The sequence below is a fragment of the Elgaria multicarinata genome, chromosome 2 (assembly GCF_023053635.1).
Source record: "Elgaria multicarinata webbii isolate HBS135686 ecotype San Diego chromosome 2, rElgMul1.1.pri, whole genome shotgun sequence".
NCBI classification, from domain to species: domain Eukaryota; kingdom Metazoa; phylum Chordata; class Lepidosauria; order Squamata; family Anguidae; genus Elgaria; species Elgaria multicarinata.
Genome location: NC_086172.1, coordinates 22,734,253 through 22,759,989, shown reverse-complemented (window position 1 = coordinate 22,759,989; position 25,737 = coordinate 22,734,253). Strand labels below are relative to the sequence as shown.

At 42.8% G+C, this 25,737-nt stretch overlaps 1 protein-coding gene across 1 annotated transcript in view; it reads right to left on the bottom strand.

Moving 5' to 3' along the window:
* Positions 1-2,676: 2,676 nt before the first annotated feature.
* INO80D (INO80 complex subunit D) overlaps positions 2,677-25,737 on the bottom strand; it is a 38,211-nt gene continuing 15,150 nt past the window's right edge. The window contains exons 5-11 of the mRNA XM_063116124.1: positions 24,566-24,674; positions 22,577-22,804; positions 16,340-16,443; positions 12,372-12,505; positions 10,378-10,595; positions 6,910-7,067; positions 2,677-3,914 (exon numbers count right to left, since the gene is read on the bottom strand). Coding sequence (XP_062972194.1) covers positions 2,743-3,914; positions 6,910-7,067; positions 10,378-10,595; positions 12,372-12,505; positions 16,340-16,443; positions 22,577-22,804; positions 24,566-24,674 — 2,123 coding nt within the window. The 3' untranslated portion in view covers positions 2,677-2,742. The remainder of the gene's footprint in view (positions 3,915-6,909; positions 7,068-10,377; positions 10,596-12,371; positions 12,506-16,339; positions 16,444-22,576; positions 22,805-24,565; positions 24,675-25,737) is intronic.

The following is a 25,737-nucleotide window of genomic DNA, read 5'->3' as shown; positions in this document are numbered from 1 at the left end:
TTGTGCTGAATGTGAAGAGCTATGCCTTGTATTTTTAAAGACAGGCTGGAAACAGAGCAGCAGCAGCAGGTGGGGCTGTGACAATATTTGCTACTGGCCAATTTCTATTCATAACTTGTCTGTTTTCCCTTCTGGCACTATCAGTTCATGCCATGCTGCCCTGGAGGGCTTTTCTGGAATCTAGAGGAGGATGCAATAGGAAAAGGGAGCTGAAAAGCTCTTGCACATGCGTAGAAGACAGCTGCCTTTTGATCCCAGTCATTCTGTTGGATTTTCAGGTACCTGGATAAAATAGTGCCAATAGCGACATTGATTCTAAGTTACCAAGAAGAGTTTGTAGTTTGCCATACCAAATCACCTTCCTACAGGAGTTAATCCCCTTTATCTGTTCAAATTGTATGGAAAGAAGAGACAGATTGGGAGGGGGGGGGCAAAATCAACCTTCCCGCTTAGCACAAGGATCAGGATTTGGGGAGGTGGAAAGGAATGGCAACCTGCCAGTGGAGCCTCATTTCACAATACAATGTGCACTACAATAGAATAAGGAAGGTGTAAGGAGCTTCACCTCAGCTCTTTACGTGGCTTAAAACATTTACATTATAAATATAATTTTGATCACACTTAAGATGTTTATTATACAGTTCAATTTCAAAATGTGGGTGGGGAAAGATTTCACAAAGTTCAAAGCACAATAATGTTTTCCAACTACATACATTTTCTTCAAGGGCAGACTCCTACTACCTGATCCTTTCAAGATAATAAGCAGCACAGATTTTTTTAAAAGAAGGCAATCATTCTAATGAATGGGGTATCAACAGGCAATTCCTGGATCCCCTCCCTCTCAAAAACTTTGACAGCATAAGGACCTGTGCCGGATTTTTTCACATGAGCACCATTGTAATTGGAATACAAAAAGCTACGGTAGGAAATAACTGCTTCAGTCACCGAGGAAAATCTTGAGCTCTCTCTCTTGTTCCCAATCTCAAACCAATTAAAATAGTCTACTAGAGTGTGCCTTCTCTTTATATATCTTTTTCATATATTATAAAATTAGATGCAATTATGTACAGTTCAAACCTGTTGCCATAAGATAGAATAAAACCTGCTCTGAAGCGTACATGGCCATTCTTTCCATGTCCACCCCGGGGGTAGGTGGGTGGGTGGGTGGCGAAAACCCAAAAAGCAAGGATTATTTCCACTGAGTAGAATGTGACTGCATGAGAAAAGGAGAATCAAAGCCGCCAGAAGCACCAGGCCTATTTAGGGTGGCTGGCTGAAGCAACAGTAACTAAAAGTTGCTCAATAAATAACATTTCATGGAGGAAGTAGCCCTTCTGCTGACGAAGGCCTGACAATTTGATTGTTGCAGCTCTTCAGGGATCATGCAGAAATACAAATAGAATCTCTGACTTTGAAAAAATGTTTTATGTTATTTATTAGCAAGACCATTGATAAGAGATAGAAAAATACTTGCTATTAAAAAAAAAAAAAAACAATCCCAAAACTTCAGCAGCTTATATCCTAGTTAGGATGCCTGTTCTTTCCCCATACCTGGCTCCCCGCTAGAGATTTCTAAAGGTATCTAAATATTCCAAAAATATTATGGAGCACCATAAGGGCTCACTCCTGCTAGAGAAATCGTCTGGAGCATCAAATACCTGGAGATGGCTGCAAGTGTGTAAAAATCACTCTGCAGTCCTTATATTGGTCTGAATGGAAAAAGTGGTCCACAACAGTTCTGCCAGCTTCATTTAGGAATTTGTTTCCATATGAGAAATCCATGACAATGCTGTACTCTACTGGCAAAGGCCAGCCTACCAAAACTACTGCAGTAATTGATCATCTTTAGGAATTAGCATAAATTTTATCTGAGCAGGTAAATCCATTATAATTTACTCCAGATTTTTAAGCAACCACCCTAGGTATTCTGAACCAACAAGTTGAATCTGACTTGTCCTACCAATTCAAACATCCTTCTATTTCATAAGCTGAATTTCAGAAAACAAATTAGCTTCAGTAGGAACAGTCACTGGTTAGAGGGGCCTCTTCAGGACAGGAGAGAAAAGAACTGCCATTTACCCATCAAAACACACACACACACACACATACATCCCTACACTCACAGAGGAGGTCAAGAGCCCACTGTTAAACTGACAGAATTAACATTGAACTATGGCCTTGGCTTAATTCTACAGTGCCCAATTTCCAAATCAAAAAAGGCTGATCTACACCTTTCATCCCATTTGCACCCTTAAAAATAAAGCAATTTCCCACCGCCTCCCCAGATGCTAATGGGACTGAAAGCTCCGATCTGAACCTTAGCAACTTGCATTAGTTTTATTTGAGGTATCTTTTCATTTCTGGTTCTAAGGTCAATTACATCCATCTTCTCATTTCTCGGTCTAAGGTCAATTACATCCAGTATCTGTGCTATATTCCCTAACTGGGGTATTAACTGGGTAAGTACAGCAAACCTGCCAGGAGTAAATGAGCACCAATGCATAAACAGCACATAAGATCATTAGAGCAGAGCTTAGCGACAGGAAAAGCCTGGTCTGTACTGAATCAGGACTTTTTGCCCCCTTTTGTTGTTGTTGTTTTAATATTTTTTTAAAAAAGTCTTTAAGAAGAAGGGGATGACAAAAACCAGGAAGAGAGAAGATGGAGGGAGGGGAGGAGGGTGGAGTGGAAGGGAAGGGAACACAAAGTTGCCAACTGCCTGCCATTCACAGACAGACAAGCTCAGCTGGAGGTGGTGAAGGGAGCAGATGCGTTATTGGTACTAGTAGCTGTGGCACCTGTGACTGTGAAGCCTGTTGGAGGAGCTATGGAGCTGTGGCTGGGCTGCAGGTCCTTGGGAATGCCACTGTGGGAGCTCAGCTGGTGGCCAAAGGCGGCACTGAACTGCGGGAGCTGCTGCTTAGGGGACGTGGAGGCCATGAGTTCAGAAGATGCAGCCCCCATGCCACTGAAACTGGTCTGTGGTAACCCCGGAAGCACACTGGAGCTGTTGGGGGTCACGGTGGCGAAGGCAGGCTGTGTGGTCTCTGAGTGCGTTGTGGTAGGCGGCGTGGACAGGGAGGTGGAAAGGAGGTGTCCATCCGCACCAAGCAGGTTGCTGAACGGAGAAGGGTCACCCAGGTTGACAGGGAGGCTCCCCCAGTGAGTTCTGGGGTTCACCACCCCACTAAGCGGCACCTCCAGCTGCGATGGGAGCAAATGCTGTGCTATGATGGGCATCTCTGTGGAGAAGGTAGCTGCCAAGGTGTCGCCAGAATAGGAGGTGGCATGGGGGGACGTTATATGGTCACTGTAGGGCGACGGCACATGCTCGCTGTCGTAATGGCTTCCATGGGGTGAGGAGTGTGAATGGTCACTGCTGTATTGCTGTCGTGAGGTGATTAGGTCATCTGCCTTGCTTAGCAGCTGGGCAGGGTGTGGCCTCTGGGAGGCATGGCTGCCGTCATGTAGTCCTTGGAACTGTCCTGGGAAGGCTCTCTCCCCAAGCCCACTCTGGCTTATCAGAGCGGCAGAAGTAAGGCCAACGTTGGCTGGGGCAGAGAATTGCCCCTGAATCTGCCCTGCCAGGGGCGTAGGTGGGTTGGATAAGGTAGCGGAACGGAGCAAGCTCTCATCCAGGTCCAGGCTAGAGAAATTGTCATCGTGTACGATACGCCCGTTCAGCAGCTCACCTAGGTCTGCATTGACTTCCCGGCTCAAGGATTGAATTCCTGAAGTTTCAGCACCTGTGGAGAACACCCCGATGCCTCTGTCCGACAGCTCCTGAACTGGCACCCCATCTGTCTGGGTGAGCACTCCAATAGTACTCAGGCACTCAAGGGAAGTTACAGCCTGCAAGGCCCTTTCCAGCTCCTCTGCCTCTTCAGTGGTCGGGAGGAGGTCTCCATTTTTACCTGTGTTAAATGTTCAAAAAATAATTAATTCACGTAACACCTATGAATGCATCTGACATACAGGGCCTACGAGACAAGCTGCCAAAGAGGTTAAATGCACTAGAGACAAACTAGACGTTTGCATAAATGTTTTTTTAACTGGAATTGCAGGGATCCCTGCAGAAGCCACTTACGCAACAAGGAAAGCTTTAATGGGAGCTTCCTTTTTTCATGCAATATTAGGACATGAGCAGGAGCCAAAGGGTTAAAACTCCCCTCTCCCACTAAAGATCCTGACTCTTACCCTGGGACTGCAATTTACATTTTAAGAAGTATTCATGCAATTGCTATTTTGTGTAATATTTAGCTTGGCCCTTATTCATCCTTATGTTCTGTATGAGGGGTGGGCAACACACCGGATGCAGACTGCATGTGACCCCCTGGCCTTTAGTTTGCCCTCCCACCACCACCACCCTGCTGCTGGTTCAGCGATCGAAAGCAAAACTGTTGGGGTGGGGGGTTAACTTTGCCACTGCTGTGTTGTGTCACCGATTTTTGGTGGCAAATTTGGTGATGCGGTGGCAAGGATGTAGCCCCAAGTGGATTGGGGGCGAGAATTAGCCCCCGGCCCCCTGGAAGTTGCTAACTCTGTTCTACATAATGCAGAAAATGTACATATTCTTTCCAGTCCACCAAAAGTGTTATCAGCCTGTTAACATGAACCTGCATGAGTAGCTTGAGCAGTCTGTCTACAAAGTTATTTATGCTTAGAACAGTGATTTGAGTTTTCTAGAAAAAAATGATTTGGGGGCAAAAAATCTGCTGCCCTAAATTGAATCAGCCTCAGTGAAGCAACATTTTCTATTACTAAGAGAGAAGCCTGCCTTAGGTCAGAGAAGAGCTTTCATTTATTTTAATACACAAAAGAAGAAAAAACAGTTCTTCCTCTTAACTATAGTTACACGTTTCAAATATATGTTTTTGTTTTAGAGCGTAAGATATACTTTCAACCATAACAGTAAATATGTGTTCCGTAAGAACTGGCCAACATTCAAATGAACATTATTAGTCAGGGCTGTGTGTATTCCACAGGATTGATGCACAAACATGGGATACAAAAATCTGTTGCAGAATTTGCTATCCCAAGAATTGGGGTTTCTTGGAGTTTAGACTATACATTATAGAAAGCCTTAATGACATGCTAGGATAACATTCCTTACATATTTATTATCCAAGACACAATCTGTGAAAAAGAATCTTAATGCCATACACGTACAGAATTATGATCACAACCAGACACAATCCCAATAAAAAAAGGAATCACAGTAAAAACCAGTAACAGCATTCTATGCTGGAGTTTATCTGCAGTAAGGGGACTGCCATCATACTTCACCCCACCCCCAAAGTGCCTGCCCCACTGACAACGGTACATGGCCCGGTACATTCATATGAGGGCTTATGTATATAGATCCCAGTGTATGTATGCCCTAAGTGCATGATCACAAAACTATATCACAAACTAAAAGTGCATAGGTTACATGGTTAGGACTTACATGCATTGGGGTCAATAACATTCTAGCCCCAGGCTTTGACAGAATGGCCCTATTAATTTCTCGACTAGAGTGGTCTGCGATATGCATAAGAGAACAAAAATAAATGAAATGAATGCTAAACCCAATTATATTTGCATAGCATTAAAAATAAGGATAGGCATGTCATTCTTTTTTCAGTTGATTCCCACGTGGCAGCCTACTGATACTAGAACATTCATGCAAGATATTCCCAGGCTGGAAAAGATTTATAGGCGTAAATGGGTCAGAAAGAGATGCAATGGATGCACAGCTGCTTCCAGAATCGTGTACTGCCTGTGTTTCTCTCTACCTAATTTTATTTATTTATTTAGTAATTTTCAATCCCATTCTTTAACAGGGTTCTCCTGGAAGCTAACACTAAAAAAGTAAAAATACAAATGCAATGAAAACTTTCAATAAAACACAGTATGGCAACGAGAAAGAGCACAAACAGGCTTGTGAAAATCCCATTAACTGGATTATTTTCTTAAAAGGCCTGGAAGGAATTCCAAAGGTGGGGCACCACAGCTAAAAAGGCCCTGCCCGCTGTTACCATCTCACTTCAGAAGGTGGTGTCGGGGACACATAAAGAAGGACCTGGAGGGAAATCTCAATATCCAGAGAGATGGGAAAGTGGGAAAAGTCAATCCGTCATCGACCCAGGTAACACAACGTGGAATGATTCTGTTTTTAGGCAGCAGAGTGACTCCTGCTCATTTACAGGACATTTGGTCTTTCTTCAAAGTTAACCTAAGTGCTCTTTGTAGTCTTTCCTTCAAAAGCTGTCATTCCTGATCTAAAGCTTACAATCTGTCTCAATTCAAAGTTAATTTGGTCAGTACTGCTCTATATTCCTTTTTCCCTTTTTCTTTTAAAGGCCTCTTTAAATTCACACCACTAAACATTCTATTATTAATTTAAAAATTAATGAGGAACCTCAAATTCAGGCACGGAAAGAAATGCAACATTGAAAAGTCACAGAATACTTGCACGGATGACCATTCCCTTTCAGAAACTCACATACAGTATTAAAATGCTACATTTTAAAATGTGAAGAATTTTTTTTAAAAAAATGGTTTTGTGGCATAGAAAAGGCAAGTGTTAAGGATATATGCTCATGCAATAATTGCACAAGTTTGTGCAAGATTTCTCGCCAAAGTAGGAAAGAAATGAATTTCAAGTGATAACAACATCTGCTTGACATTCACAAATGGATTAGACCTGACAATGCTTGAAGCCTGAGATTTCATCTCATCCATCCTCAAAATTCAACATTTTCTTAGATTATTTAATTTTAAAAAATAGGAAGTGCCTTCCAAAAATGCAGCAGAGTTCACCCTGTTATCTTATAACCCTGCTTTGAACAGGCTGTTGCCATCAGCACTGATTTTAAGGTAAAACAAGAGAGAGAGAGAGAGAGAGAGAGAGAGAGAGAGAGAGGGTACCTTCAAAGAAATCAAAATCTTGCAAGTCATCAGGCAGCCGCGGTAGGACATCAGAGAAGTCCTCCTGATTCAATTCGAGGTCATGTGGAATGTCTGTGATTTCATTGGCGATGTCATCTGGCAGCTCGTCCGTACTCAGCTCCGGTGTGGAAGGGCTTCTAAGAATACAGGGAAGCTGGTCACCCCCTTCGCTTTGGCACCAAACCTGGCTGCTGGACGCTGATCTATGGTGGGATATATATGTGCTCTCATTCACTTCCCTCTCTCTCCAAATCTTTTAACTGTTCCCTTCGGCCCATACAGCCTGAATCTATGGAGCCATTGTAGTCGCTATGGAGATTGCAGTGATTTGTTATACTACAGCAGTATCCTATTGCTACAAATTGCTCTTCAGGCAACCTTTCCCTCCTAAAGGTGATGCATGGCTGAAGCTAGGACCCATGTACTGGGACCAGCAACAGCCCTGCCACTTTTCTACCTCCACTGCTGCACGAAAGCTGGTACAGAAAGTGCTCACTGAACCTGCTGTGCCACTGCTCGGCACAGTAGTAGGAGAAGAGACTACTGCAGTCTACCCCAATGATGCTCTCCAGGTGTTTTGGACTTCAACTCCCATCAACTCCAGGCAGCATGGGCAATGGTCAGGAATGCTGGGAGTTGTAGTCTAAAACACCTGGGGAAGGCTAGACTACTGCGTGAACCTACGCCAGTGATTCCCAAATTGTGTACCTCTTGCATCACTAGTGTGATGGAAGAGAGGCTTAAAGGTGTCTTCATTGTTGAGACATGTTGGATGTGGCCACCACTCTGTGCCATTTGAAACTGAGAGAACTGATACAGAATGGATCCTCTCCACCCGTCTTTTTTGCCGAAATATGGGCGGTGAGTGATGATGGATTCCTCAACTCAGTTCACACTTAAGCGGGCAGGGATATGGGAATCCCCAAAGCATCAACATTGCCCAGAAATAATGGTTCCATTCCTGAGCCCTGTTGATTGGGCAAAATGGAGAAAGGAATGCCAGGAGCCAGTGTTAACCAACCTCTCCTCAAGTTGCAAGGAGGAGGCCTGCCCAAATTCTGGTGGTTGTTCAGGATAATATATACATATCGCCTTGTAAGTATGAATTGTGCCTCCTGTTTTAATCCAGAAGAAAACTGTTCCCTGGGTATCAAAAGTATAGGAGACACTGGCTGCATTCAGACAAACCATGGTTTGGAGCAGCCTTCCACAACCTGGTTGCATCCAGATGTGTTGGACTACAATTCTAAGCATTCCTGAGCACTGGCTATGCTGGCTGGGGCTGATGAGAATTGATGCTGATTTGGACGAATGTCTCTGTGACCCTGTTCAGATGACACACTAAGCCACGGTGGTTAAGCATTTTGAGCTAAACATGATGGCTTAGCGTGTCGTGTGAACCACGACTTAGTGTGGCATGTGAACCATTCCTAGTACTATATAAAGTGCCAAAAAGGCACACAACTACTCCAAACACCAATAAAAGGTGATAATTATCAAATAAAATAATAGAGGCACCTATGGTACAACATTTTATGGATTGTTCACATAACCATGATGACTTTAAATTTTTGGTCATTGACAGAATCTATACAGACCCAATTTTGGGGTCCAATTGTAATGACTTATTACTTAAGAAAGAGGCTGAATGGATATTTAGATTGAATACAGTCAATCCACATGGCCTTAACGCCAATATAGATTATTCTGTCTTCCTGACAGGATAAGAGCCTCTACTAATTAAGCAACTGTTTTCCTGGATAAAAGCAATGCTGTAGCTTTTATCTTACACAGCTGCGACCTGCGGTCTGTTAAAGACTAGAACAAACAAATGAAGCTGGTAAGATACTATTTTCTGAATGTCCGAGATTATGTTTTAAAAACTAAAATAAAAGTATCATGTTTATGTTTTAAAAAGCTAAATATATGTTGTTCACAGAGTTTTACTGGAGGGATTGTTTCCCCAAGACAGAAACAGCTCTAATGAGGGTATTCCTGATATGGGTGAGTGAGTGTTCTCACGCTACTGTGGAAACGAGTATCTGGTGTCTTTAACTATAAAGTGGGTTAGAACCAATGTTGATAATTTTGTATTGAATCTCTTATCTTTATAGCGTTGAGTCCGAAGAAGCTGGAACAGCGTAAACAGGAAGTTTAATTGCAAATTCCTGTCATTCAATGTATTGACAACGCAGACAAGAATAGAAAAAGAGAAGAAACCCTATTTCTGTACTTATATTATTGATGGTATTGTCTCAGGTGCTAAATGTTATGAAAGTCTGTAATATTGTTGGACTGTATTAGATTTGTATTCTTGCATATATGATATATATGATTGGTTGTTATAGTACCCAACATTGTGATGGTTAACCACTTTCAGTTGGTTTTATAAATTGTAAATAAATGGGTTATTTGATAATTATCACCTTTTATTGGTGTTTGGAGAAGCTGTGTGCCTTTTTGACACTTTATTTAGTACTACTTAATAACTACTGCCTTTCATTACTTATGTGAACCATTCCTAACCATGCTGGCTACATAACCATGGTTTAAACACACACACACACACCAACTAACTATGGCCTAGCATGGTGTTTGAACAGGGTCAATGTGTTCTGTGTGTACTGCATTGCTAGCTAAGCTACTATTAAGATTGGTTTATTATATTACTAGAAAGGGGTCATTAAGTAGTATTAAATTTAATACTAATTTAATCTACATATTCTACTGGTAAGATATGTGTCAGCCACATAAATAAAATTATGCTTTTTTCAATAGTCTCAGATGCATAAGGGAGCATGAAAATGGACAATGCCAAAGCAAAAGTCTGCCTACTTCAGCCTTCCTCAACCTGGAGCGCTCCAGATGTGTTGGACTGCATCTCCCAGAATGCCCCAGCCAGCTCCGCTGGCTGGGGCATTCTGGGAGTTGTAGTCCAACACATCTGGAGCACCACAGGTTGAGGAAGGCTGGCCTACTTGGTAGTGCAATTTATTAAGGATGGGAAGAGTTATAGTTTATGAAAAGAACATTACATCAGTAGCAAAGACTGTTACATTAGGTCATAAAGACTGGCCAAAATTGCCTCCAATTTAGTCTAATAAATGCCCCCCGGGGAACCTGGACAGGCAGGAAAGCGCAGTTAAGAGGGTAAATGAGTGAGAGATCACTCTGCAGATGTGTGGAATGACTGCCCACAATTGCTGTCCTTAAGCCATAATTGCACGGAAGTAAACTTGCAGCCTGTTCCTATGCATGCTTATTCAGAAGTAAATCCCACTGTGTCCCAACGGGACTTATTCCCAATTAAGTGTGCATAGAACTTCAGACTTGGTTATCTTATTCCTCGCACATATTCTATTTCTCATAGAATATATTCATTCACTCGATCCATCCTTTCCAATACTGGCTAGTCACTTTAAAAATTAATTGCTGCTGGGCACTGACCGTATATGGGATATCTCCATTGGCAGTGAGACGCTGGTGGGCATACTGAGGTTTCCTTGGGGCACAGCAGGGGGAATTGGTTTTTGGGGACGTCGTGGCCCTCGCCTTCTCTTCTTCTTGTGTTTTTTGGTAAGCGCAGGTGGCTTGGTTTTTTTCCTGGGTTTCCTCTGCTGCTGGTGCTGAACTTTACGGGAGCTGTCTCCTCTCAAGAAGTTATCCTTGCAGAGTGAAAACGGAAAGAACATGTGAAGAACAAGGGTTTTTTCTTTTCTTGCCATCCCATAACATTTCTATGTCATGAAAAGCAAAACAGAACACCCAATAACTTGAAAAATAGTCATGAAACCCAACAAGTGTGCTTGCACCAATGGTGGAGGGGGTGCAGGCTGTAGGCTGTGTACATAATGTTTGCATTAATGTTGCAAATGTTTAAACAAAGCACTGTAAAAAAAAAATTTAAAGGCTGTTTTGGGAATTCGTTTAGGGGAGCCAAAAACTGAACTTCATGCTGCTAAGCAAGCAACTACCCAATGGCAAAATGAGAGTCATTGATGTGATCTGTGGATTAGCAAAATTCAGCCTCTAGTTGTTACTATGAGGACCTTTTGTGCCTAGCAAAGGGAAAAAGCAGAGAATTATCTTCAAGCTTTTGATTGCCGGCGTGGGGATTGCCTGGGAAAGAAGAAAACCTGAGATAAATTGTAAGCGCTTGTGTTTCACTGACTACCACAAATGGCAGCAACTTTTATTTGGGAAAGAGAAATAAACTGCGTGAAATAACTGAAACGCTTCCTCCACCTCAAAGTGGCATGCCAGTATAATAGTCTATAAGAGTGGGTTTATGGCAGCCTTCTCCAACCTAGTGTTTTAGATGACAACTCCCAACATTTCTGGCTATTGGCATGCTGGCTCAGGCTGATGGGAGTTGAAGTCCCAAACATCTGGAAGACACCAGTTTTGGGAAGGCTGGTCTATGGTGAGTAAATAAGCAGAAGATGGAGATGCACAAAGAGGGCAAAAATCATTCTTGGGCTGGGTCTACTGAACGCAGTTAGACTCAGCTCCAAATAAGCATTCATAGGATCAAGTGATGATGGAGCTCTGAAGCCCCCCTCCCCTCCATATCTGGAGGTTCCACATAGATCCATCCTCCGATTGGAGTCCACCAGGGGAAGAGCCTTCAGCGTGGTGGCCCCCCTCCTGTGGAATTCCCTGCCTCTGGAGGTCAGGCGGCCGCCAACTTTGTACTCCTTTCGGCGCCTCCTGAAAACTTCTTCATTCCAGGAAGCCTTTCCTTAATGTCCAGCCATGAGTCACTGCATTTACTTCTTTTAAAATCTGTTTGAAGTGTTTTATTCTGTTTTTATTTTCATTTTATCTTATACACCGCTCCAAAATTTTCAGTGGGGGGTAGTATATAAATACTGCAAATAAATAAATAAATAAATAAATAAAATCGTGTCGGAAGCAACATGGTGGCTCTGTTGAAAGCCCAAACTACAGCCTTAGATGTGAAAGTGGAAAATGCTGCACTCCGAAGTTACCCTGTGATTTGCTGGAAATACTGGCCTAAATCCAGTGTACCATTAGTGGAAGTAATTGTTGCACTAGCAGAGCTGTGGTGCCTTTTCCTGGTGTGCAAGCGCTAGGCTAGAGGATCACTTTGTAAACCTAAGATTGGCGAGCGGTTGAGCAAGTAGAAGTTTAGTTGCTTTCTCCCCTTGCACATGGTTCGGAACTTGGGCCATAGCTAGACCTAAGGTTTATCCCTGGATCATCCAGGGGTCAAACCTGTTCATCTAGGCGACACACAGGGGATCCAGTGCTCAGGCAGGGGCGAACCCTTGGATGATCCCAGGATAAACCTTAGGTCTAGCTGTGGCCTTGGTTTCTGCTAGTGCAATGTCATTTGTGTGAGCAGACTTACACTTACACAAAACGTAGTTGGGCTGGATATGTGTCCTTCAAGCATTTTGTCAATCAAATATACTTACCATTTTTTTGGCGTGTTCTTCACACAAGGGTGTCTGATGCGTAATGTCAAAAACTGTCACGGAGCATTGCTGCCCATCAGCAAACTTGGCGGTGCAGCTTGAGAAAAGCTGCTGCGACCGATTCAAGAGGATATCTGTATATATTTGTTCAGGAATAACGTGCAAGACTAGAAGGGGAAACTATTTGATTTTCAAGAGAGAGTAAAATACAATGCGTTGTATTCTATTTTCAGTTTAGATCTAACTTTCAACCCATTCTATAAAATGTCATTCATGTTTCGAGCTACAGCAGATGTGAAGTGAAGAGTTAAAGCCGAAAACTGCCATCAAGCAGAACTGCTTGTGATTTTGTAATTTATTAACATGAGTTTACTGAAGTAGCTATTTTGCTAATGAGTTCATGGGTCCTGCTTCCCGGAGATTCTTAATCAATACTGTCATTTGTGGGGGGCAATTCAATCAATAGGTTTGCTTTCTAGCCTACTAATGACAATCCATACTCAAATATGAAAAAGAGGATTTCTGTCACCCACATATAGGAAGATATGAAAAACGTTAAGGTCTTCCTGCCTTCATGAAAGATGACGCACAGAGGAAGTCAATAAATCGGATCCTGAATTTGAAATTATATTGCTCAGAAAAGATAAAGCTGGTGCATCTTTAATCTCTCTCTAACTAATTCTGCCCCGCTCCCCACAACTGACAGCATCACTTTCTTTCTACAAGCACATTTACATTATGCATTTTCCTGAAATAGCTCTTCAATTGCTTTGTTCTTCTATTCACTTATCACTGAAAGGGCCAATCAGAGAAACCCTGTTAAAGGATGTCAACCACAATATTAGGGGATCATTTACTTGCTTATCTTCCAATATATTACCGTATTTCTTCTATTGTAAGACGCACACTAATTTCAGTACCACCTACAGAAAAAAAAAAAACCCTAAGACACACCCGCGATTCTAAGATGCACCCCATTTTTAGAGATGTTTATATGGGGAAAAAGTGTGTCTTAGAATTGAAGAAATACGGTATATGCCAGGCTCTTTCAGCAATGGTATTCTACATAGGGCAAACAGGCCAATCTCTACGGAAAAAAATAAATGGACACAACTATGATATCAGAAATGGCAATATTCAAAAACTAGTGGGAGAACACTTCAGCCTCCCATGACATCTTGTCAGTGACCTTAAAGACAGCTTTAGCTACTGGATGGTATAGAAATGTAATAAATAGATAAAGTAAATAAGTAAAATGGCCATTTTGGAGCAAAAAAACTTTCAAGGGAGATCAGAGAGAGAGAGAGAGAGAGACTCCTGAGTTAGAATTCATCAACAGCTTTAATTCTATCACCAGAGGCTTGACTTGGGATAAAGGATTTGGATGTGTTAACTGGCTTACCTAGGGCCAGGAAATTGGTGTTATCAGCAACAACTACTTTGTGAATGGCCACTGTTGATAATGTGAATGACACTCTCAGTACTTTCGGTATGTAATTTCCTTCTAGCCTCACTGTTTACAATTCTTCCCATCCACCACCCCATACATATAAACCTGAACATCTCCAGAATGCCCCATGCATTTGATGAAGTCGCCTATAGTCCATGAAAACAAATGCTGGAATAAATTTGTTAGGCTTTAAGGTGCCACTTTCTTTTTTCAAGACAATGGCACTCATAGGAACTCTAATGAATAATCTCTATGGCAGCCCAAAGAAGGGCTGCTGTCCTCACACAAAGCACGGCACCAGTGTTTACAGCAGGGGTGGGCAACTTGTAGGCCAAAACATCAGGTGGGCAACAGATCCCATGAGTCCTAGCTGGCACAGCCAATGGTGAGGGCTCATGGGAGTTGCAGGGCAAAACATCTGGAGGGCCACAACCGCCCAGCCCTGGTTTATATCCTCCGTAGGAGGTGCCAGTTTACGCAAAAGGCCCATCTGTGTTGTGGACTCAGCAACTTCACGTGGTGCCTGAGGTAGTCGCCTGGAGGCTGCCAGATATGTGAATTAGTCTGCAAAGATATCTAACAGGCCAAATCTAGTCTAGAAACAGTCACGCTGAAACCAGCTTTTAAAAGCTTTTCAACAATCTGCCAACCTTCAACATGCTACTTTCAAATACTTTGTTCTCATCTCATCTACAAAGGCCCTTTCTTTCCTTGGCCATTCTTGCCTTCATTGTTCCCTTTATAATTCTCAGCACTTCACTGCCTAGAGCGACTGAAAATTAAGGCTAAATTTGTAATTATGGGGGAGCAGCAGGAAAGAAGCTATAAGAGAAAGTAAATTTATAAAGTAGGTGGTGGGGGGGAGGGAGGAAGAGTGGGGGAAAGCGAAAGCTCGTTAACATTCTGAGCTGATTGAATTTCGAATCTTTTCTTCTTCCTTTCTTTGCTCTTACAATTTCATATACTCTCGTTGAGGCTCCTCGTTTGTACAGGTTTTTGAACGTAAGATTCCCATTCTCCCTGGTCTCTGCCTCTTCTATTGATACTGCAGGATTATACATCTTTCATCTCCTGTTCATTAAAGGTCATTTTACTGCCTTACATTCTTTGGGTCTGCATACCTTGCCGACACCTTTTAAAGAAATTTAAGCTATGAGATAATTCAGATTTTCTGTGGAAATCAACCAGCCAATCTCACACAGACAAGGCCACCTGTGTGCTTCCATTTAACAACTGATACAGGACCATCTCTATAAGTTTGTTTGTTCCTCCACTTTTGAGGCAACTATGCAATTCTACTTGTTGCCATTAACCTGAACAGAGACAAATTCAAATGCTGACTAGGTTTAAACGGTTCCTGCATCCCATCTACTACCATGTTCTACCTTTGTTTCTGAGTCCCTCTGCTGCTTCAGAAGTTGAACAACTGCATAAAGATTCTCCCAAGTCTCTCTTATCGGCCTGTAATTTAAAATGGTATCCTGTGCAAAATCTCCTAATATCTAGGCATTCCCAGTAGTTATAGGTAGCAGTCACTTCCTGCATACAGCTCCCTACCTGATGTGATCAGCCAGAGTAGAAAAGTGGGTGATGTGCCACATCAGAACCTACCCTGATTTCCTCTTTCAATGCCACACCAGAGATAGAGGCTGGAGATTGGAAGTCTACCGGGCAGGGTGGGTCTGCCCTGTAGACTTGCAATCTACAGGACAGATTAATCTCTTACTCGGTCTTTCAATGTGTTAACACAGGGCAAGGGCAAAAGGCACAGACCTTGGTTAAGACCAGGGCTTGGTAATAACAAATGTATCTGTCACTGTCAAACTGTTCCAATCCTTCAGATCTGAGCTGGGTTTAGAACAGTTTATGTACACATTAACTAATTAATTAATTACATATCTATATCACCCCATTGCTGAAGCTCTCTGGGTGGTTCACAACAACTATTTTTACTAGTAGATCCCATGTTACATCCTAACACATCCCTAATGTCTGTTAGCCATTGTATTTTCCCCTGAATTCATCCCTGTCAGGTCTATATATTTAGAAGAAAAAAAGATTATGCTGCCTTAAATGTCTCTAAGCAAGAAGTCACAAGCTGTGGTGCAAACAAACATATCCAAGAAAAAATATTTATAACTTTCTAACAGATAATTCTCATCTTAAAAATCAATGATACAAAGATAGTGTCAAAAGTTTACCGTGGTCTTTTGTTGCATAATGGCCCTGTTTACATGTAACGATTAACCCACCAACAAACCATGGATTAACCGCTGAGTTGTTTAGTCCCAGAACAACCCAGCAGTCCAGGTTCACACATCATACTGCACGACCTACAAAGCAGCCGATTGTCAGTGGTGCAGTAACTAGGTCAATGCAGGAAAGGTGCAAACAGGCTAGATTTGGAGAAATCGGCAGGAGCCTCTTGGCAATGTTCACTGGAAATGGAAGCTGACCAGAAGTAACTAATTATACTTTCGCACCTACAACGTGAAAAGGAACACAACGAAAAAGATACGTTGAAAACAATGTTTGGTGAATGGAAGAGCCTTGTTGGTGCATGGTTCACCCTTCGTCATTCCACTACATGGAGACGCATCCCTCTGCTTCACTTGGCTTGTGCTGAAACAGAAGGATATCAGGAAGTTAAGAATTAACATGACAGTACAAGAGGCTTATAGCTCATGTCTAGCTCAGCATTCTGGAACTACCTTGGCACACACGCTGCAAGGAAATTCACAAATAGGGGATAATGCTGGTATCCATCCCCAGTTGGATATCCATCCCTTAACCTCTAGTATAGGCAGGTATAAATGTAGTGAACACAAAGGCTGTGCCTCCTTGCACTGACCAATAAACCTATCCTCTACGCATATATTTTAGACAGAATTAAAATAATTAACAGACACCTTTAATGTCCGTAATTGGGCCAGGTGTATAAACACAACCAAACACTCGCTATATACTGTTAAACTTTGCATAAACTGGGATTCCACAGGAGCACAGAATATAGAAATTGGTGTAGAATTCAGCTTCCTGAGAATCTCAGCTTTCCTATTTTTAAAAGCCCTTTTTCTAGCCATTATGAATGTGAAGACATGTTTGAAAGCTTGTGGACAATACCTACTGAAACCTTAGAAATTGGGGAGGTGGTTGAGTAGGATTTTCAGTGGTCGGGGGCTATTCCTACCTCTCCCTTGACTAACCTGAAAAAAATGATACTATAAAGTATGAAGAACTTCAGGATAAATTGTGCAAAATAATGCAAATGTGTACCAATTCTCTAGATGTATTTCAACCTGGTTCCATGAGTGAGTTTGGTACAAAAACTGCCTTAGTCAGTTCTGCCTGTCGTCCTGGATCTCTAAGCAGAGATGGGGATTGGAGGCCCAATACTGGAGATGGGAAACTTCTGGCTCAGGCCTGTGGGGTCTTGCAGAGTTCCAACTTGTCTGCAACACTTTTAACATCTACACAGAGCTGCTGCAGAAGGTCATCCGGGGATTTTGAAGTGAGGTGTCATCAATAGGCTGAGATCATTGAAGTCTGTTTAACTATTACATCTGAGTCAGGTGAAGCCATGAAAGCAGTGAGCTGGTGCATGAAATCATTAATGGGCTGGGTAAACTGAAGCTCCATCCACACAAGATGGAGATACTACTAGTAAGTCATTCACCTGTCTAAGGAAACAGAGTTCAACCTGTTCCGGATGGGACTGCACTTTTTCTGAAGGATCAGATGCATAGTCTGGGGTTGCTCCAAAATCCAGCTTTGTTACTCGAGCCCCAAATCATAGAATCATAGAATAGCAGAGTTGGAAGGGGCCTACAAGGCCATCGAGTCCAGCCCCCTGCTCAATGCAGGAATCCACCCTAAAGCATCCCTGACAGATGGTTGTCCAGCTGCCTCTTGAAGGCAGCTTGTGGGAGAGCGCACAACCTCCCTAGGTAACTGATTCCATTGTCGTACTGCTCTAACAGTCAGGAAGTTTTTCCTGATGTCCAGCTGGAATCTGGCTTCCTGTGACTTGAGCCCGTTATTCCATGTCCTGCACTCTGGGAGGATCGAGAAGAGATCCTGGCCCTCCTCTGTGTGACAACCTTTTAAGTATTTGAAGAGTGCTATCATGGCTCCCCTCAATCTTCTCTTCTCCAGGCTAAACATGCCCAGTTCTTTCAGTCTCTCTTCATAGGGCTTTGTTTCCAGACCCCTGATCATCCTGGTTGCCCTCCAAGATAGCATCAATGGCCCTGAGTGCCTTCCACCAGTTGAGGCTGGTGAGCCAGCTATAGCTCCTCCTGAATGGAAATAGCCTGGCAACGGTTATCCATGCTCTGGAAACATCCAGAGAAGGCAACTGCAAAGTATTGAAGGTTGTTTCATAAAAAAAGTACCCAAGACTTGCTGTGTTAGGAATAAATGAATTAAGAAGGACCGCATCAATTTTTGCCTCACTACATCACAAATTATGACCTTTTTTTAAAATTGTATTCCTATATGGCATTTCTGAGGCCAATCAAGGTATTTTACAAAAAAATCAAACTTAAAAGACATCTTCACATTAAAAACATAGAAGAACATTAAAAACAATGTTAAAAATCGTAACAATTTAAAAAGCCACATTGAAAAGATGAGTTTTGATCCCCTTCCTGAATGCAGAGTGTGGGGGCCAGCTGCAACTCTGCGTTCCAGAGTTTGGGAGCAACGCAGGAGAAAGTCCTTTCCTTGGTACGTGGCCAGCAGTCCTCTGCAAGCGAGGGTGTCCTCAAAAGGGCCACTCCTGCTGATCTTAGTAAGTGAGTAAGTTTGTGGAGAGATAAGCGGTCCCTCAGGCAAGCTGCCAATGGTGTAAGAAGATATACCAACACAAATGCATAGTGTAGAAGTGCTAACCTTCTGGACCTAAAAGCCTGCTTTCTAAGGAATTGGACCATTAGTTCATCCAGCTAGTGTTGTCCACTTTGATTGGCAGTGTCAGGATCCTGCCTGACCAAGACCTTGGAAAGGCTTCCTCTGAAGAAGAGAGGTGGGGCTCCATGGGGCAAGAGGGTTGCAAAAACCTGCTATACTTATATGGGAGCCTGAAATTCCAGTCTCATGGACATCCTTTCTGCCCCCACCCCACAACCTTTCCCACCAAAGCCTAGGCCCTGCCTCGATCTCTTATTCCAGGCTTCAAGAGCATAGGTGGCAGCAGACCTGGTGGGGTCAGCATGGGAGCGTTCATTTGGCTGCCAGGGGATTCCCCCACCAGGTGTCTCCTACAAGAAACGGGGGGGGGGGGGAGTCAGACAGGAAAGATTCAGCTATGAACAATGACCCAGCAGATTACCAGGAAGTGGAGTGGAGGGCGGTGAAAGCATAAGCCTCTCTCATCTGCCCTGGGCTCTTGCTGGGATAACAGCTTTCTACTGAGCCCATTTGCACAGTTCCAGCCGCTGTGCTCTGCATCTGCTCCAGCTCCAACTAGAGATGTGAAGGCCAGGGGAAAAAACAGAAAAATTTGGGGGGAAACTGTAGCCTTTTTGTTGTTGTTTTCTGAAAAATTGGGGAAAAAATGATGAAAAATGGATTATGGAATGTTTTAACATGATGAATAAAATGTTTAAAACAAGGTGTTCAGATATTTACTTCACCAAATGATTTCTAAAAACGATGTACAGTATCAGATTATTATAATTTCTGTGCACTGAGGACAAGCAAGTCCTAGGTTGCAAACTGAGACTACAACTCTCAAATGCAAGAGCAAGATGCATTTCTGTCTCTAGGGGGCAACGCTGCCATAGAAGCAGAGACTGGAACTGATAGTGATAGCTATAGCTCAGGAAATGAGTCTGATTAAATTTCATGCATATTCATTGGATCTTGGTCCCCACTTTTTCTCAGTTCTCTTTATGGGAATGAGTGCTTTATGTCTGATTGACGCTGTGGAGGACTAGTGGAGACATATTGTTATTAATGTTGATGGTTTCTTCTGTTCGTTTGTTTTTTAAATTGTTTTTTGCCTGCTCCTCATAAACTGGGAAAACCAAAGAGGTTCCTTACAATTCAGGAGCTTGTAGCTCCATTTGTAACAAAAAACCTAAAAAAAAACCTAAAAAGTAAATTCAATTTGGAATAATTGCTCGAATACACTGCACTTTTAATATACCAAATGTGATAATTTTGTGCCAAACCAACTTGTACATAATTACATTTTATGTTCCTAAAGCAACAAAGTGACTTTCAATCTGTAAGAAGTGCTAATATTGCATTTTGGTCCATTTTCTAGAAAATCCCGTTAACCCGCCAAAAAAAAAAAAAAAAACTCAGGAAAAAACAGGTTTTTTCCCATGGCTTCAAAATTTCCGGAAATTTTACATCTCTAGTTCCAACTTGCGCTTCTGCATGAAGTACTGATCAAGGTTAGTCAGCAGTTCTACAGGATGTCAAATGGGGGCTTTTCCCAACCCTGCTATGAGTGATGCCTGAGATTGAACCTGGGGCCGTGTGCATGCCCTACTCCTGAGCTCTGGCCTCTTCCATTTAAAACTGTTAAAGCAAAAGCTGCATTATGGCAATTACTTTTACTTACTACAAAACCTGCATTGAAGTTACGAAATGTGCATTTAGTTAGCAACACGGAAATCTGAATGTAGTGCCAGACCCTGTTGTCAGTCCTGGGAGGTGAAGAATGGCCAACAAAAACCATTCCAAGGTTGATTATGGGAAAAGCCTGCTGGTGTCCATGAGACTCTTCAAATACTTAAAAGGTTGTCACACAGAGGAGGGCCAGGATCTCTTCTCGATCCTCCCAGAGTGCAGGACACGGAATAATGGGCTCAAGTTACAGGAAGCCAGATTCCAGGTGGACATCAGGAAAAACTTCCTGACTGTTAGAGCAGTACAACAATGGAATCAGTTACCTAGGGAGGTTGTAGGCTCTCCTACACTAGAGGTATTCAAGAGGCAGCTGGGCAACCATCTGTCAGGGATGCTTTAGGGTGGATTCCTGCATTGAGCAGGGGGTTGGACTCGATGGCCTTGTAGATCCCTTCCAACTCTACTATTCTATGATTCTATGACTCAGTCATTGGATTATAGCTCCCGTGTCTTATTGTAGAGTACAACTCAATTTAGATTTCAAATCCATAACATTCTGACTTTTGTCCAAATTTGTATTTACTAAGTGCGAATACTCCCAACTTATGTGAGCGTGTGTCGGGTGGGGAAGGGGATCATGACTGCCAACTACACATGGCGGCCTTTCCAAATTCAAATTGTGCGTTTCCAAAATTTCAAATACCAAACTTAAAATTTAGGTCAGGTACTGGGATGTTCATTGGTCTGAAATGTCATATCCATTTTCCATTCTAGCAATTTTGGGGCAGTGATTAGTTTCTGTTGTTATAGTCACCATGAGCAAGAATAGGTGTGATGATGAGTAACTAAATATTCACATGTGTGCGTTGCTCAGTGGTGGAGGGGTGTGTGTGTAGCTCAGTGGTAGAGCCCCTGCTTTGCACACAGAAAGACAGGTTTGACCCCCAGCGTCTCCAAATAGTGCTGGAAAAACCCCAGGTGGAATGGCTGAAGAGCAGCTTCTAGTCAGTGTTGACAATACTGGGCTAGCTAGACCAATGGTCCTAGCCAGTATAAATGCAACAAAAAGGTGATGACCTTAACCTAACACAATATAAATGCAAACAAGGAAGTTAAGGAAAGAGGTTAAAACTACAATTTTATAAATTAAAATATAATATTAAAAAAAACATATACAAAGCATTCTATCACACGTACAATAATACAATCAAACGATCCAGATTCCAGCTGGACATCAGGAAAAACTTCCTGACTGTTAGAGCAGTACGACAATGGAATCAGTTGCCTGGTGAGGTGGTGGCCTCTCCCACACTAGAGGCCTTCAAGAGGCAGCTGGACAACCATCTGTCAGGGATGCTTTAGGGTGGATTCCTGCATTGAGCAGGGGGTTGGACTCGATGGCCTTGTAGGCCCCTTCCAACTCTACTATTCTATGATTCTATGATCAAACTACTAGACAGAAAATGCTCAGTGGAGTTTTCCCCTTTCCCTAGCATTATCATGCTTGAGCAGTGGCTGTTTAGGAGTACCTCGTACGGGCTTCTTTTGAATATCTGAAATTAGACCATGGGAAGTGACATCTCATTTCGTTTATTCTTTTATTATTTGGAACTTTTAAGTCAAAATAGCCCTTGGTACCAATCAGCTTGCCACACTGGCCACTGAAGAAGACCTTGAGTTGAAACGTGTTCGGCGAAAGGGAAAAACTCCACTGAGCATTTTCTGTCTAGTAGTTTGATGGTTTTATTGTATTACTGTACGTGTGATAGAATGCTCTGTACATGGTTTTTTTAATATTATATTTTAATTTATAAAATTGCATTTTTAACCTCTTTCCTTAACTTCCTAGCCAGTATAAGGCAGCTTTCTGTGTTCTTATGCTAAAAACATAATAATAAGAGTCTTGTGAAATGAAAAACTAGTGGGAAAAACAGTATATGGAAAACAGTGCTGGCCTTTACCATGGGCTTTTGAAAACTAATTGTTGGATCACAACAGATTTTGCTCCCCGGAATGGCATACTAGAAGACCTGGGCTCTTAGACTTTGCCCCTACAAAACCTTAATCCAAGGTTTTACTGAAATGGCTGGTGAGTGTGTGTGTGTGTGCGTGTGTGTGCTTAGATGCTTTCCCAGCGCATCAGCTTGGTACTCTGGTATGGGTGGCCCCTCACCTGGCCCGAGAACACGATGCCCTTCGGAGTTCTCGTATCAGCTGCCCAGCGCACTCTGGCTCTCTGCTGGCTGCCCGCAGCAATGCTTTCCGGAATGTATGTTGGCATTTCCTTTGACGGGATTCTGCCCGCTCCAGGCGGCAGAGGTGCTTGTATTTCTGCTGAAAGTAAGTGCAAAGTTGGGAAATGCGGGAACTCCTGCCGCTGGCATCATCATCATCATCTGGCCTGTGAAATGGTAGTGGTGGGGAAAAGCAGTCAAAAAAAGAGCTGGTATTCAAACTTCCTATCGTTATTATTACACAAATGCGCCACTAAATTCTTTTTCATACAGCTTGAGTCCTGAAGAAACATCTGCTTCCACAACAGCTTACCAGGTGTTGCAATAGTCATTGGAAGCTCCCATTGGTGGTGGTGGTGGTACCCAAGGAGAAGATCTGTCTGCAGTAGCAAACCATGGATGGAATTTGCTCCCTTGAGAGGCTCGCTTGGTGCCTATGTTAATGACTTTTTGGCATTAGGCAAACCCCTTTTTATTCCCCCGGCTTTTACTACCAGAGAAGTTTTGCTATCTGGTTTTATTGCTGCTTTTACTTGGCTGATTTAATTGCTGTTAGGAGTGTTTTATTGAATTGGTAATGATTTTTGGCTCGAATCCTGAGCTGCCTTTCTGCAAACAAATAGGCCCCTCCTGTTCATGGATGCCTCTCTGATCCACTGGGGTCCTGGCTGGTAGAAAAGGGATGGGGGAGTGGTGACATTTGTGTATTCCCTCTGCAGCCCCCAATGTCACCTCCCATGCTGTTCTAGGTGGTCCCTCAACACCCTGGAGCAGTTTTTCAGGGCGCTGAAGGGGGAATTGGGGAAAATTGCCTTTCCTTCTTTTGCTAGGAGTATCCTGTGAGCAGAACTCTACTTGGGACCATTTAGGATCCAAGTCTTGGTGTTATAATTACAAACGATTCTTGGGAATTACTGGACTGACTCGGAAATATAAATTTAATAAACAGAGGGCCCTTCCACTATAATTTCCATCTGCACTATTTCAGGGATACCCACATAGCTTGGCTTTCTGTTCAGAAGGCCTTTAAAGGGCACAACGCTCATCCCTTTCTCCACCTATTTTGTAACATGCAGCAGTTCAGCACCACACTTCTATGCAACAGCCAAAGGGAATGGCTATTGCAAGTGCAGCAGCTTCACACAAAGGGCTGTAGTGGCCAAATGGTTGTGCTGCTAGTGTAATCCCACCAAGTTGTGAGATCATGGTACACATCAGTCCTTCTGCCCCACGCTATACAATTTTGCCACTGCAGTGACTCATAGGATTGTGCCATCAAACCAAGATAGGACAGAGACCGGAACCACCAGCATAAAGGAGAAGGATTAAGAAGATCATGATCCATGTTTTGCTGTTTTGATTCTGACCTCATTTTCAGCATTACCATATTTCTTCGACTGTAAGACGCCATCGATTGTAAGACGCACACTAATTTCAGTACCACCAACAGAAAAAACAAAACCTAAGACACACCCGTGATTCTAAGACGCACCCCGTTTTTAGAGATGTTTATATGGGGAAAAAAGTGTGTCTTAGAATTGAAGAAATACGGTACAAACAACTTTGTCTGCTAAGACTGAAAAAAAAGAAAGACATCTGCTGCATTTTAACAATAAAATGTTTGGTTTAAGAATTCACTTACATTCAGCTACAGGAGTTCTGAACAATGTTTTCAAGGCTATTTTTGAGGCCTTTTCTGAACAAAGACAAGCATTTCAGTATTGAAAATAAAGACTAAATACAGTGCTTTGCAGAATCAAGACTAATCTGAATACCACAGCCAGGACCCTCTAAATTTATATGAACATCCTCTACAGTAATGTCTTCCCTCCCCACAGGTAACAGAGTTTAATGGCTTCAAAAACAGTTTGCAGAATATTTCATATTCTGTACTTACTCAACCCTTCTGCTCTTACTCATGTACTTACTCGTTCCTTTCATATCTGAGGGCTTCCCGGATAGACCATGCAACCTGATATGGTGAGGTTTGCTCCAATTCTTCCAATTCTTCTCCACTATCTTCAGACCAGTCCAACCCTGGAAAGTGAAAAAGAAGAGAACGCACTCAACTATCTTTAAATGTCCTTGCATTTCTTGTGGTAGTACCCAAGATACGGATAGGTTGACTTTTTCAGATATAAGAATTTATTGTTAGGGTTGCACATAAAAGGTGTCCTCATTGACCAGAACCTCATTATAAGTAAATGTATTAAAACACATAGCAAAAATATGTCCTGCAGATATGGAGGTGTCCCAAATAACAGCAACCTCACAGCCCCCTCCAAGTGTTCATATATATGGTCACATGTAGGACTGATCTCACATCTGCCTAAGCGAACAAAAGCAGCTAAACATACTTTTAATTCCCAGTGTCCAGCTGTCCCCATCCTTCTCCTGGCACTACATTCTAGTCTCTTGTGGTTGGGCTTAATAGTACTGACGTACTCAATCAGTACTACTAGAAATTCATGTTCCTTTCTGACCACTGCTATGTAGCAAAGGGAACAGCTAAACGTATTAAGTTAACACTAGCTGTACCCGGCGTAACATACGCCATTGTAGCATATCTTAAAGTTTATTAATTAAATATCATTGCATTTTATTTATTTATTCATTCGCAGCAGGCGAGCAGCCTCCCACCCAGCCACCAAGGGCCCCGGCCGTGCCTCGCTCATGCTCCGGACCGTGGAGCTGCCCCCTTCGTGGGGGGTGGGGAGCAAAGAGGCAGAAAGGGGGATAGGATTATCTTGGAAAGCCCAGAGGAGTCGGGCGAGGGGCTTAGCAACCTGTATCAGCTGAAGCCATTCTAGAATTCCTGAAGGCAAAGTGGGCGCAGCAAAACGGTAACATACCTAAGCGTTTTATATAGATAGATAAGGAGAGGGCTGTACCCAAGGAAGAAGGTAAGATAGCCAATGGGCTATCATACATGCTAGACGCTTGCCCGTTGGTTCGGGGCGATTTCATCCACTTCGTTGTAAATTTAAGCTCTATGGGCAGTATCCAATGGGCCTGTTGATTGCTGCACCAGCAGGATCAATCAGTTGTGCAACAGAGAGTTAGTGGTTCTAAATGTAACCCTGAAAATGAGCAGAAACGC